Here is a 14,875-nt window from a genome sequence, read left to right as displayed (position 1 = left end):
TGTGCTACACAAATAAAGTTCGACTGGACTAAACCGGACTCAAACCAAAGATTGTGTCGTAGTTACTTGTGAACTTTGTGAATCGTAGGAAAACAAAAGTAAACAATACAACAATAAACTGTATATGTTGTATTTACAGTTCCTACATATATTCTTATATTCTTAAGTGCTGCTACATTCACCAGAAGTCCAGAAGTCACAGATTCTCTTGTGTCTCCGTTAATTCTAATTTTAAAGTTCTTTCGTTGAATTGAAACCCAAATGCAGGATTCTCTTTGTCTCTTTGAGTCCGACAAAGGCAGAATCGTCTCCGAACACCATCTGTAAACTCTGTCTCGTGTTGAAAAGGGACAATCTCCAGACTTTGAAATAGAACAAGGTGAATAAATAACAAAATCGGTTACTAAATTCCCCAAACATAAAAAATACCGGCGTTTGAATCGACCCGTCACTGCACGACTCGTTAAGGAGAAGTCGCTTGCTACATTGGACAGTCACATATTTAAAATGCTTCCGTCGGCGCGGAGCCGTCTCACAGCTTTTGTTGGGCGGACACTCCTTTCCAGTAGTCCAAAATATCGTGGAGGTCCTCGTCTTTCGCGAACTGGACTTTTTTCCTCAGGGCGTGGCCGGCGGCGATGTACGCGGCCGCCTCCTCCCTTTGGCTCTTTCGGTAAGGTTTGAAGCGCTCCCAAATCCGCAGTGTGCTCTCTGAAGAATATTCCGGACTGGAGGAGTAGCCGGAGTTGTAGTTGTGATGCCGGGACGGCGACAGCTGAGAATACGCCGCCTGCGCGTCCCGTTTGGAACGACCCTGCGGCTTCAGAAAATGGGCTTTCTGCGCCGAATTGGGTGAATCGTCGGCGTTCTCGTAGTACAGCGCCGGAAAAGAGTGTCGATGCTCCGAGCTGTGATAATCGGGCTGTACTTCCAAATGCTGCGAGCTGCTTTGGGGCGCCTTCGGACCACACCCGCTGCTTTTACCGTTACTGCACGCCATGCTAGCTCCGTTGACGCCGCCTCCGTTAACGGCGTTTCCGCCATACCCTCGATCGCCTTTCTTACAGGCTAACGGACTGGCCTTCTCCTGATACTTGGGCGGGTCCCCGCGTTGATCCGGCACTTCTGCGCTGTAGCCGCGAGGGGTTTTACTCGCAGGGTTAGCTAGCCTGTTCTTCCCATCAACGCTCAACTGCCTTTGCAACGGACGCACCGCATTGGCTGGAGGAGGATCGCGGTATGGAGGAGTGAGGAACCCGCCGCCGCTGATCCCCGGGCGCTCCGACAAGGGCATGACCAGCGGGACGGGAGCCATGGACGGGTGCGGGTGTTGGGGTAAGTGCGTTTGTAGCTGCGAGCTCTGCGGATGCATTTTCGGGTGAACCTTTGGGGACGGAGCCTTGATAATTTGCTCGCTCTGGTTCCCTGGCGACATCGGGAGCAGGTTTCGGGCTTGGGACGCGGCGTAGCTCGGAGGCTGCGGGATCGGGATGTTCTCGGACGTGATCGGAACGTTGGCGGACGAGTCGAGTTTCAAAGCGTCGATGCAGTTGTTGATGATCTGGTTGACTTTGTCCACTTCTTTCGCGATCGTGGAGATTTCCGAGTTGGAGCCGTTGACGTCCTCGTCCAGATCATTGTCGGCCTCGTTGTCCTCGACACTGCGCATGTCCACGGCCGTCTCGCCGACGTGAGCGCCCCCCGACGTCTCCCTGGCCTCCCCGACCAGTCCTGCAGTCCTTACGTCCATGTAGTTGCTTTTCCCGGTGCCGACGCCCCCTGCAGGAGAGTCGGTGAAGGCGCTGGCCATCTTCTCGCCTTGGGGCAGAGTGGAGAGGCGATTGGTGCCGCTGTTGCCGGGTCCCTGGAGCATGCCGGGCCCCGGAGAGGTGGACTGTGGCAGCTTTCCTCCCCCGGCGGCGTGGTGCTGATGGGAGGCCTGGTCCTGGAGACGCTGCATGGCTGCTGGGTCGTTGGACACCGCTGCCGCCGCCTCCGGCCCGTACCTGACGGATGAACAGAATGGAGAGACATTACTGGACAAAGTAGGACATTATTGCTGGTTTTGATCCTTTCAGACAGCGGACCTGACACGCCTCCCTCCCCGGGGTCTTTCCGGCCTCATAAAGCCGTAGCAGTTCAACACAGACAGGGCAGTGCTCACTCGCTTTTATACATCTTTTATCAAATGGGTTTTATAATTTAACTGAGAGACAAGGTTTCGCGGTCTGGCACAGAAAGCGAGCGAGTCGGATAATGAAATGGTGCCGCAGGTTGATACGTGATCGGCCCCTGAGTCTTGAGAGCCGGCGCGTCGTGCAGCCTCCAACGTGATTCTGTCTGAATGTTTGATTATGTGTGTGTCTTGTTATTGTCATTATTACGTTAGTATCAGTGTTGACGCTGCATAACAAATCTACCTGAAAAGAAAAAGCCTGTAATGTACGAGACGAGGGGGAAAGTGTAAAGGCGTAAACTCTGTGTCTTTCCTGGTCATTCACTTCACGTTTCACCACATCCACCGCTTCTGATTCCCAGCCGTCCTGTTCTTTTACGGCTCGTGCTGTTTCCTGGCAAGGCTCACGCTCAAATATGTTCACAAAACTAACCAGGGCAGACACAAAAACCCTTGGCCCGTTCATGAGGATGACACAGGCCCACACTCCATTTTCTGTGAAACGGTGCAACTGTGAAGACAAATTTCCCGGCGGGGACAATAAACAAAACCAGCTGAGCAATAAAAAGCTGAGAAATGAACGGTATGAAGATGGGTTGAATGCCAGAGTGTGGACGGTGCAATGAAAAGGAATAATATCCACCAGAAAAGCTACAGAGTGGACCTTTAAGAATGCTAAAATACATCCCACGTCAGCGGTATAACTGACCCAAACCTGAACGCAACAGAAGATGTCAGTAATTACACTCGACTCCTTTAACCCTGAGCAACATTTGTAAATAATCCGTTTTACACGTCTCTGTGAAAATAACAACCGGGACCGACAGCACTTTATTACAATCTTTGGCCTTCGGTGCCTTTAATCTGTGTCGACTAATGTGATCCTGTCGCACTCGGCTCTGGCTGCGCGGCTCGTCCCCGCGCGGGCGCTGCCAATGCGCGCGCAAAGCAATTTAGCCGCCACATCAAAGTGGAGCAACTCAGCGAAACTAATGAGCCGAGACCCAGCCAAAAAAATAAAAGGCTCCCAAGAAATCCATTAAAACACAGCTACACCTTAATAATGTTTTTACGGCCCACATCTGCGCAGCCGTTTGTCGGAAAAAAAAGGCCTTTGTGCTGTCATTATTATGTATCTGAGAGCGCCGCGTTTGCCTGGCACATTTTTTATCTAAATTGTTACAAAGCCGTGTGGGATTGTGACACCCAAAAACGACATATGGTTAGTAATTGGTGGATGCCAGGGAAAAAACTGTGAAATAAAAGAGCTCTTGAACGGGCAGACTCACACTTACTGAGGGATAACCACTCTGCCACAGGAACAATGAGTATTGTTTACAGCCTCCAAACGTCAAACAAGCTACGACGATATCTGCCGTGTATAAGCTGCATTCAGGACTCAATCCACACGATGTTCCTCCTCAGGATCAGATGTCACAGAGATATTAAACATAAACCAGACAAACATCTGCATTTGGAACGTTAAAGGACAAAACTTATACTCAGCGTTTCATTATATAAAAGCATTTTATCCTGCGCAAACCAGGAAGTGCTGTTAGCATGCTAGTTGTTGTTGACGTCACTGTGAGTGCAAAACTCGACTTCGGCCTCGGAAAGTCGCGAAAGTCGCTCACAAACTCGTCACAGTGATTAATTATTATGTTTAGAATGCGTCAGGAAAGTGAGGAATACGTCCAGAGCTACAAACGGTTTGAAATGAACAAGTAACAAACTATAATGAACGGTACGGGTCAGGAACAGGTTTAAAGTGCAGAACTGTGACCGGTCCTCCAGCTCCGTGTTTGACCATGGGCCGGTCAGAAGGTTTAGAATGAACTGGGACCGGACAATATGAACCAAGACGTTTAATTACTGCCATTAAACACAACACAGTCCAGTTACTCTGAAGTGGGGAGAGAGAGGAGATCGACATTTGGTAAATGGTCAAGGCCGGGAATCAAAGACTTTGGAGGAAGAAATGTAACAGTTGTTTCGCTCGTCGATGGTGCTCGTTTGTGGTCGCTACGTCTTCCTCCAAAGTCTGTCCAGTGATGAACTCCATCTGGACTAAATTTGATAAACTCTGCATCCCGAACACAAGCACCCAAAGGCCTCACCTCATCTCCAGAATGGTCTTCTTGACGCTGATGGCCTTCTCCTTCTCCTCTTGCGCCTTCCTGCGGCGGAGGCAGTAGTAAACCAGGCCGAGCACCAGGAGCATCCCGAACAGGCAGCCCAGGATGGTCATGATGTAGTGCGTGGTGGAGGACGGACTGGCCCGGTGATCCTCTGGTCCGGCGGCCCGCGTGGTGAACGACATGCACGTGTGGTTGTAGCGCTGCGTCTTGCTCACGGATGCCACGCAGTACGTGTAGTTGGAGTGCGGCTTCAGCTTGTCCAACATGATGACCTCGATCTTCTTCCTGAGCGGCTTGTCGGCGACCAGCGTGTGGTTGTACTGCGACAGGACGTACATTTTGTTGTACGGCTCCGGGATCTGCACTCGCAGCGACGCGGAGAACTGGGAAACGGCCTGCGTCATGATCGTGATCTGTTTTTTGCTCAGCGCGTCCGAGGTGGAGGTGTTCGGCTGGTGGTAAAACCCTTGGTCCGTGTTGTCCAGTCCCAAACCGGAGCCGTCCAGATCCGGCAGCTGCGACGGCATCCCCGGTATGATCACGCCGTCGCGGCATCTCGTCGACAGGATAATCCGGGCGTTCCGTCCGTGCCCCGGGACCGGGCTGAGCAGCGGGTATCCGAACATGTCTCTCGGGGTCTCGCACTGGAGTCTGTCGTACGTGTGCGTCACGTTGTTGAAGGCCTCCAGCCATGTGAGGAAGCTGAAGAGGTCGCAGCCGCAGTGGAAGGGGTTCGCCGCCAGCTCGCACACGGTCAGGCGGTTCAGCACGGTGAAGGTGGTCGGGTCCAGGCGGGCGAACTTGTTGGAGGACAGATCCAGGCTGCTGAGGGTGGGACACTCCCAGAAGGCGTTGGAGGCGATGACTTCCAGGAGGTTGTGTTGGAGGTAGAGGCACTGCAGCCGGCCCAGGCCGCGCAGCATTCCCTCGCTCAGGTTAGTCAGCTTGTTGTAGCCCAACTGGAGGATCTGCAGGAGACAAAGTGTTACTCAAGAATTTGACCGTAAATAAAGTCTGAATCTATTTGTTTTTCACCATTTATTTGAAACTAAATTAATCTTCTTTGTTACCTTAACAGCCCTGTAATGAGCTGGGATAATCCTATTGTTAGCTGCTCCTCATCACCGATGAATACCTGATTAGCATCTGACGGGTTGTTGGCTGACCAGGGCCTCAAACGCTGTTGTAAACAGCCGGTAAGTTGAACCTTAAACCTTCATCTTCATCTTCATCACAAAGCACTCGTCTGAGGAGAGCGAGGGGAAGATTCTGAGATGGTTCCAAAGAAGAGTTAATCCCTCTTTAAACTCAAATGTCATGTTCAATCTACCGGCTGTTTACAACAGAGATTTGAGGCCCTGGTCAGCCAACTTTTTAGCACATTCTTTGATCAAATATTGTCTGAAGATAATGCAGGAAAACTATATTCATGTTTGTTAATTCCCCTCTTGTGTAGATCATGAACCCAAAACATGACCTGACCAAGTCAGATCTGCGTCGTCAGGGCGGCGCTGTGGGTCAAAGGACACATTCTACAAATTCTACACATTCTACACATTCTACACATTCTACACATATGATTCATAACACTAGAGTGTTTCTGCTCTAAATAATCTTCATTATTATTGTGTTCAATGGCAAAGCTGCAACAATAATATTTTCTTCTCTAGTTCTACTGTGAATCCTTTGGTCTCGTGCCGCATGGAGAACGCCATTGTCTTTTAAACGATAATGAAACACGCTCTGACAGAAGTGACCCGCGCCGTGGATCCAAAGCACTCATTGAACCACGAAATCCATTCAGCGCATGAAAAAACAAATACTAATTATTGTGTAGCTAAACTGTGACGATGTAATTAACACAAAGACACCTGCAATAATGAGAGAGAACGCTCCAGTGTCTGAGCTCTGAAAACAGTGTCACCATGTTTAACATGTGTAACATGTTTAACATGTGTAACATGTGTAACATGTTTAACATGTGTAACATGTGTAACATGTGTAACATGTGTTACATGTTAAACATGTGTAACATGTGTTACATGTGTAACATGTGTAACATGTGTAACATGTGTTACATGTTAAACATGTGTAACATGTGTTACATGTGTAACATGTTTAACATGTTTAACATGTTTAACATGTGTAACATGTGTAACATGTTTAACATGTGTAACATGTGTAACATGTGTAACATGTTACACATGTTTAACATGTTTAACATGTTTAACATGTGTAACATGTGTAACATGTTTAACATGTGTAACATGTGTAACATGTTTAACATGTGTAACATGTGTAACATGTGTAACATGTGTTACATGTTAAACATGTGTAACATGTGTAACATGTGTTACATGTTACACATGTTTAACATGTTTAACATGTTTAACATGTGTAACATGTGTAACATGTTTAACATGTGTAACATGTGTAACATGTTTAACATGTGTAACATGTGTAACATGTGTTACATGTTACACATGTTTAACATGTGTTACATGTTAAACATGTGTAACATGTAACACATGTTACACATGTTAAACATGTTAAACATGTTTAAAATGTTACACATGTTTAACATGTTACATGTTACACATGTGTTACATGTTAAACATGTTTAACATGTTTAACATGTTACACATGTGTAACATGTGTAACATGTTAAACATGTGTTACATGTTTAACATGTAACACATGTTAAACATGTGTTACATGTGTAACATGTTAAATATGTTTAACATGTTTAACATGTAACATGTGTAACATGTGTAACATGTGTAACATGTTAAACATGTGTAACATGTGTAACATGTGTAACATGTTAAACATGTGTAACATGTTAAACATGTGTAACATGTGTAACATGTGTAACATGTTAAACATGTGTAACATGTTAAACATGTTACACATGTGTAACATGTGTAACATGTGTAACATGTGTAACATGTTACACATGTTACACATGTTTAACATGTTTAACATGTTAAACATGTGTTACATATGCCGAAAACACTGGGTTCAATGGACAAAAGAGCTTCTGACCGAGCGAGCCGCGTGAGACGTGTGCTACGCTGGAGCCACAGCCGGGGCCAAACAGAGACTACAGCGCCCTCTGCTGAGAAGGTGATCGGCCACGAACTCCCATCTCTGCAGGAGGCCACTCCCCTCAGGCAGGAGGCCGCTCCCCTCAGGCAGGAGGCCACTCCCCTCAGGCAGGAGGCCGCTCCCCTCAGGCAGGAGGCCACTCCCCTCAGGCAGGAGGCCGCTCCCCTCAGGCAGGAGGCCACTCCCCTCAGGCAGGAGGCCGCTCCCCTCAGGCAGGAGGCCGCTCCCCTCAGGCAGGAGGCCGCTCCCCTCAGGCAGGAGGCCGCTCCCCTCAGGCAGGAGGCCGCTCCCCTCAGGCAGGAGGCCACTCCCCTCAGGCAGGAGGCCGCTCCCCTCAGGCAGGAGGCCGCTCCCCTCAGGCAGGAGGCCGCTCCCCTCAGGCAGGAGGTCCATCCGGACCAGAACCTCCATCATAAGAACAGTTTCTTTCCCTCTGAACTCATGAACATGTCTAACACCTTCACTCACTGTCACTTCTGTTGCACTACATAACTTTATACTTTATACTTATACTTTATATTTTATATTGTATTATGTACAGATCATGTCTCTGTATAAAGAGTTCCATGTCTGTTGTTTGTGTTGCTCTGAATCACCAGGACAAGTTCCTGTGTCTGTGAATTTTTGTTCATCGACAAATGGCAATAAACACTTTTCTGATTCTGATTCTAAGCTCGAGCGAGACGCTAAAGGGCGAGAAGAGTCAAAGAAAGCAGGAAGCATGATGCAACGTTCTCCAAATTCACGAATAAAGTTGATAAAAGAGTCGCCATTTCGACAGAAGAGTGAAATCAGAATGTTTCACAGTCAGAATAAATGCATAAACCGTGGATTGTGGTGAATAAAAGTGCCCCGCCCCCTGCTCTGCCCCGCCCCCTGCCCCGCCCCCTGTGGCCCCGGGGCTCACCTGCAGGTTGGCCTGGCTGGCAAAGGCCCCGTCCTCGATGTAGCTGATGTCGTTCTTGGTGAGGTTCAGGTCGGTGAGGTTGGTGAAGCGATACATGGAGGTGAAGAGCACGGCCTTCAGCTTATTGTCGTTCAGACGCAGATCGTGCACCTGAAAACACACGAGGGCCAGTGAGAGGGGCGGGGCCGCCGAGGGCAAAGGTCAGGCCAAGGTCAGAGGCAAAGGTCAGAACTTAATGAGTCCAAGAGCCGTGTGAGGCTGCTCTTTGCCTCCTCGAGTCAGAAGTTTGACTCTGCGTCGTGTCCTTGAGAAATAAAATGTATTATTAGTCGTAATAAAAGGTTTAGCACTTCAAGCTCATTGCAAGAGGGTCCCCAGATTAAAGGGGACGTACTGTGCTTTTCTCTGACACCAGTAGATCATTATATTACATTAAAATGCTTCTTCTTCTATAACGACTCGATCATAGAAACAGAAACACTGGCTCCTGATAAGCCCCGCCTCCTCATGAATAATTAAGGTAAGATAAGATAATCCTTTATAATGACGTGTTGTTATTGTGAAGAACGTTTTAAAGGCTTATTCTTTAAAGTCGACTCTTTTATTGATGTGACCTTCATCCGCAGCAGGTGGAAGAAGTACTGCATCTAGTTACTGAAGTAAAAGTACAAATACAGGAGCAAAGATCTACTCAAGTTAAAGTTGAAGTATTACATAAAAAAATCTACTCAAGTAAAAGATTTCTAATAACTATTTAAGCGTTAATGTGATGATGTTGATATATAATTGTGTTTACCGTATTTTCTGGACGATAAGTCGCACCTTTTTTCATAGTTTTGGCCGAGGCGCGACTTATACTTATATTTATACTTATGTACTCATACTTTTACTTATCTTATATGTGATATTATTTGTTATTTTCACACTTGTAACTGCATTTCATCCTCCAGTGCGACTTATGTTTTTGCATTTTTTGGCTGGTGCGACTTATACTCCGGAAAATACGGTAATTATGTTTATCATCTGCAGATTTGTACATTTGACTTTGTCCCCATGAATGTGCTAAAACATGAGCCCTCAAAACATACACAAAGTACTTTTTTACTTTTCAGTCCTTGATAAGTGCAGATACCTCAGAACTGAAACATTTAACTTTGAGCAGCATGTCTCAGGTCCCACTCACCAAAAGGGACACACTTTAGACCTGGTGTTTTCACTTTAGACCTGGTGTTTTCACTTTAGACCTGGTGTTTTCACTTTAGACCTGGTGTTTTCACTTTAGACCTGGTGTTTTCACTTTAGACCTGGTGTTTTCACTTTAGACCTGGTGTTTTCACTTTAGACCTGGTGTTTTCACTTTAGACCTGGTGTTTTCACTTTAGACCTGGTGTTTTCACTTTAGACCTGGTGTTTTCACTTTAGACCTGGTGTTTTCACTTTAGACCTGGTGTTTTCACTTTAGACCTGGTGTTTTCACTTTAGAGCTGGTGTTTTCACTTTAGACCTGGTGTTTTCACTTTAGACCTGGTGTTTTCACTTTAGACCTGGTGTTTTCACTTTAGACCTGGTGTTTTCACTTTAGACCTGGTGTTTTCACTTGGCCTGAGTGTTGTAACCTCTGTGTGGAGGATGTCCATATGAGTGATCATAGCTGTGTTTTATTTGAATTGAACTTTTCTCCTGAGCCTGTGCCTCAAACATCAGGTCTCAGAGGAGCATTATCACTGCAAATACAGCCGTCCAATTTTCTGCTGTATTTGATCCTGATTTGTTTATGAATTGTCTTGATGTGGACAGTTTAATTAATTCCTTTAACAGCCACTGTTTATCCATTTTAGATCAGGTGGCACCTGTAAAATCCACTCTGTCAACACAGAATAAAGCTTGTCCTTGGATAAATGAAGATATCCTAAACCTAAAGAGACTGTGTCAGAAAACTGAGCGTCTGTGGAAAACCTCCAGTCTTGAGGTCCATAGGTCACACCTCAGAGAGCTTGTGTCATCTTACAATGAAATGATGGAAAGTTCCAGAGCTGATTACTTCCGCCAGCTAATAACATCCAACAAGAAAAACCCCAAAGTGTTGTTTGACACTATAAATTCTATTGTTTGTCCTTCAGCTGCAGTGACTCCTGTTTCCTGCAAAGCTGACAGCAATGAATTCCTCAGGTTCTTTATCGATAAGATCAAGATGATCAAAGACCAAATCCCACTCCCATTGTCTGATAAACCTGTTTCTGTGGAGCCTGTTTCCCAAAACTGGTCTTCTTTTAAGCCTGTCACTCTAGAAGACATCTCAGCTCTGGTGACCAAGATGAAACCCTCCTCTTGTACATCAGATGCCCTTCCCTGCAGGCTCTTCCTCAAAGTGTTTGATGTTACTGGCCCCTGGGTTACCAAAATGGTAAATCTCTCTCTTTCTACTGGTGTGTTTCCTGGTCCATTTAAACATGCCATAGTTGAGCCTTTACTGAAAAAAGGGTCTGCTGATTCTGGAACATGCACGGTTCTAGTTCTGTTGGATCTGTCTGCAGCCTTTGACACTGTCGACCATCATGTCCTGTTGAACAGACTGAGGGACCTGATTGGACTATCGGGGTCAGTTCTTCATTGGTTTTCCTCATATTTATCCGGTCGGAGCTTTAGTGTTGCTGCAAACCAAATAATGTCCGACTCAGCTGATCTGTTGTGTGGAGTTCCTCAGGGCTCCGTCTTGGGTCCCGTCTTATTTCTGCTTTATATAATTCCACTGGGAACGATCATTAAAGAGTTTAGTGATGTGTCCTACCACCTGTTCGCTGACGATATTCAGCTCTATTGCTCTTTTAAACCTTCTGAGATCCAGAAGCTGAACTCCTTGGTCAGTTGTTTAGTGCAAATAAAACAATGGCTGAGTCAAAACTCCTTGCAGCTAAATGCTGACAAAACAGAAACTCTGATTATTGCCCCTGATGATGCCATTCCAGGGATAAACCAGTACTTGGGTGTTTTAGGCCAGACTGCTAAACCAAGTCTTAGAAACTTGGGTGTCATCTTTGACAAAGACATGTCTTTAGAGCACCACTCCAAGCTGTTGACGAGGAACTGTTTCTTTCAGTTGAGGAAAATCTCTAAGCTCAGGAAAATGGTGTCTCAAAATGACCTGGAACTTATAATTCATGCATTTGTGTCTTCACGTTTAGACTATTGTAACAGTTTGTTTTCCTGTCTTAACAAGAAGGAACTCTCTCGTCTGCAGCTGGTCCAGAACTCTGCAGTGAGGATCTTGACCCGCACAAATAGAAGGGCCCACATTTCACCCATTCTTAAAGCCCTTCACTGGAGCCGGTCTCCTACCGGATACAGTTTAAAATTCTTGTTTTAACTTTTAGAGCTTTAAATGGTCAGGTCCCTCTGTACAACAGCGATCTGATTAAACCATACGCTCCCTCTCGCTCACTAAGGTCCTTGGACCAGAAACTGTTGTTGGTTCCTCGCACCCGTTTTGGGACCAGAGGAGACCGATCCTTCCAGGCTGTTGCCCCCAGACTCTGGAAGGATCTTCCGTTCTCCCTACGGTCACTGGACTCAGTTACTGCTTTTAAGGGTCAGCTTAAAACCTTTTTATTTAGTCAAGCCTTTTAAATGCACTTGTTTTACGGACTGATTTTACTGTATATTGTTGTATATGTATTGTTCACTGTAAGTTTTTTGTGTTTTTATTGTTTTATTCTGTGTTTTGTGAAGCACTTTGTGACTTCTGTCTGTGAAAGGTGCTATAGAAATAAAAATTGACTTACTTACTTACTATAATAATAATAATAATAATAATAATAACTTTTATTTATATAGCCCTTTTCAGTGACCCAAAGACGCTGAACATATATAAAAAAAGGGGGGGGTATTTACAGACAGGGGGGACAACACGTACAGAACACATTAATATACAGATAAAATGAACAAGACAGAAGAAGTAGAGAGAAAAAGATGGGGATGTAACAGGGGGTAGAAGAGTAGGCAATGGGGTAGAGGAGGCTAGGGGTAGGGGAGGTCATAGGCTTGGGTGAAGAGGTATGTTTTTAGGCGGGATTTGAATGTTGTGAGTGAGGGAGAGTGGCGGACAGGTTGGGGGAGGGAGTATACTTATACTTAAGTACTTAAGTACGTACTTTTACTTCCTCCGCCGCTTCTTTACGTCATCGACGCGATACAAACGTTCCAAAACACGATTCTCAAAACCACTTTCGATACAGCAGTAATAATCTAAGAAGTCTGCGTTTTAGACATTTTAAACTCTAAATAACGACTCTGTCTTTAATGAACACTGCGGTCGACGCTCCAGATCGTTCTAAAACTCGCCGGGAATCGTCACGTTTTGTCGATACTTTGTCGATACGTTTGTAGATACATTTGTCGATACTTTGTCGATACTTTGTCGATACTTGGTCGATACTTTGTCGATACGTTTGTCGATACGTTTGTCGATTCTTTGTCGATACTTGGTCGATACTTGGTCGATACTTTGTCGATACTTTGTTGATACGTTTGTCACAAACGTATCAACAAAGTATCCACAAACGGTTTGTGGATACGTTTGTGGATACTTGGTCGATACTTGGTCGATACTTGGTTGATACTTGTTCGATACTTGGTCTGGTTTGACAGTCTGAGTGTGGGTCATTGTTCCTCACCGTGCTGTTGATGTGCGGCGGGACGGTCTCAAACGGGGGCTGGTTCTGGCTGCAGATGGCCAGCCACACGTAGCCTTTGTCGCCCTCGATGAGCCAGCAGTCGGCGCGCACCGAGATGGGGGCGGAGCTCAGGACCGCCACCGCCACCAGGAAGAGCCAGCCACGCGCCGCCATCCTGGGTCCGAGAGGGGGCGGGGCCGTGTTCAAGTCTGCAGCGCCGAAGGAGAGACGGGTCGGAACGGAGGGGCGGGGTCGGGGGGCGTGGTCAGTGCAGAAGCGGCCCCATCTTAGGTGTTCAGACTCAGGGAAGGAAGGCGGGGCAGGCTCCCGGGGGCTGTCATGGCGTCGTCAGTGAGGGATCAGGATGAAGCAGGTCTGGACGGGTCTGGACGGGTCAGGTCTGGACGGGTCAGGACTGGACAGGTCTGGACGGGTCAGGTCTGGACGGATCAGGTCTGGACGGGTCAGGACTGGACAGGTCTGGACTGGTCAGGTCTGGACGGGTCAGGACTGGACAGGTCAGGTCTGGACGGGTCTGGACGGATCAGGTCTGGACGGGTCAGGTCTGGACGGGTCAGGACTGGACAGGTCAGGTCTGGACGGGTCAGGTCTGGACGGGTCAGGACTGGACGGATCAGGTCTGGACGGGTCAGGACGGGTCAGGTCTGGACGGGTCAGGTCTGGACGGGTCAGGACAAATCTGAGGAGACAGAGACAGGAAGAGAAAGAAACGTCATTTTCTGCATCCGAGCTCGTGTTTTGTTAAGGCAGAATTCACCTTTTGACCTGGTTTATGGTTCATAACGCTGTGAATATTCACATGAAACAAAAACGAGGCCCGTGACACCATAAGTTGTGAATGACAGAAGTGGGAGTGGCCTGTGACACCGTAAGTTGTGAATGACAGAAGTGGGAGTGGCCTGTGACACCATAAGTTGTGAATGACATAAGTGGGAGTGGCCCGTAACACCATAAGTTGTGAATGACAGAAGTGGGAGTGGCCCGTAACACAATAAGTTGTGAATGACAGAAGTGGGAGTGGCCTGTGACACAATAAGTTGTGAATGACAGAAGTGGGAGTGGCCCGTGACACAATAAGTTGTGAATGACAGAAGTGGGAGTGGCCTGTGACACAATAAGTTGTGAATGACAGAAGTGGGAGTGGCCTGTGACACCATAAGTTGTGAATGACATAAGTGGGAGTGGCCTGTGACACCATAAGTTGTGAATGACATAAGTGGGAGTGGCCCTGAGGATTCCACGCTCTCTACAGGGCAAAGGTCACCGCTTTTCATATCGCTGAACCCCGTCGAGCCCGCCCCCTTTCCCCCGTCGCCAGCCGTGCCCCGGGACGTGCAGAGGAGCAGCCGGGGCCCTGACTCCGGCCTGAGAAGGGCCCCGGGCTCACGGATGGCCACACACTAAACCCGGCCGGGCCCCTGGTCTGCGGGGCCCACATCTTTTCATCATCACGAACACTCAAATACGTAATTAACTCGATCAATGCACGATGAGCCCGTTTCGGTCGCGTCTCGACTTCGCGCTGCTCCCGTAGTTCTGGCTCAGATCTGTGGGGCCGGCGCCTCAGAACCGGAGCATTAATCTCACGGCGTCTCAGAGTTTATCTCTTCAGACTCTTATCGCGCCGCATTCATCGACCTCGCGGCGCTCGCACGAAGGAACCGTCTCGAGCGGCGCTCTTCAGTCCGACAGGAGCGACACAAAAAACACAAGTGCAGCCGTCATGACTCTCGCCGTCTCTTCGATCGCGCCGAGGTTTGTGCGCTTCATCGCTTTCACCAGAGAAAAGCGTCAAACTGAAGCGTTCTGAGCGTTTACAGACGAGGAACACTCACTGAACGACTAATAAAGCGTC

The 14,875-nt window shown here is 47.4% G+C and overlaps 1 protein-coding gene across 1 annotated transcript; it reads right to left on the bottom strand.

Annotated features, from left to right (window-relative positions):
- Nucleotides 1-323: 323 nt before the first annotated feature.
- On the bottom strand, nucleotides 324-13,173 carry LOC140377276 (protein phosphatase 1 regulatory subunit 29-like). The gene is made up of 4 exons (XM_072462622.1): nucleotides 13,000-13,173; nucleotides 8,330-8,479; nucleotides 4,294-5,282; nucleotides 324-2,006 (listed from the first exon to the last, which is right to left on the bottom strand). The coding sequence occupies exons 1-4, from the start codon at nucleotides 13,171-13,173 to the stop codon at nucleotides 533-535; spliced, it is 2,787 nt and encodes a 928-aa protein (XP_072318723.1). The 3' UTR covers nucleotides 324-532.
- Between the last annotated feature and the right edge of the window lie 1,702 nt (nucleotides 13,174-14,875).

The sequence above is a fragment of the Eucyclogobius newberryi genome, unplaced genomic scaffold, assembly GCF_026437365.1.
Source record: "Eucyclogobius newberryi isolate DKJ021-1_F unplaced genomic scaffold, fEucNew1.0.hap1 SCAF_4, whole genome shotgun sequence".
Taxonomy (NCBI): domain Eukaryota; kingdom Metazoa; phylum Chordata; class Actinopteri; order Gobiiformes; family Gobiidae; genus Eucyclogobius; species Eucyclogobius newberryi.
Note: the sequence above shows the minus strand (reverse complement) of the source record. Positions and strands in the feature narration are given on the sequence as shown.

Coding starts and splice junctions, on each gene's coding strand:
- LOC140377276 (XM_072462622.1), bottom strand. CDS start 13,173: ATGGCGGCGCGTGGCTGGCTCTTCCTGGTGGCGGTGGCGGTCCTGAGC. Junction 8,480..12,999: donor CGCCGCACATCAACAGCACG/GTGAGGAACAAT, acceptor GTGTGTTTTCAG/GTGCACGATCTGCGTCTGAA. Junction 2,007..4,293: donor AAGACCATTCTGGAGATGAG/GTGAGGCCTTTG, acceptor TTCATCCGTCAG/GTACGGGCCGGAGGCGGCGG.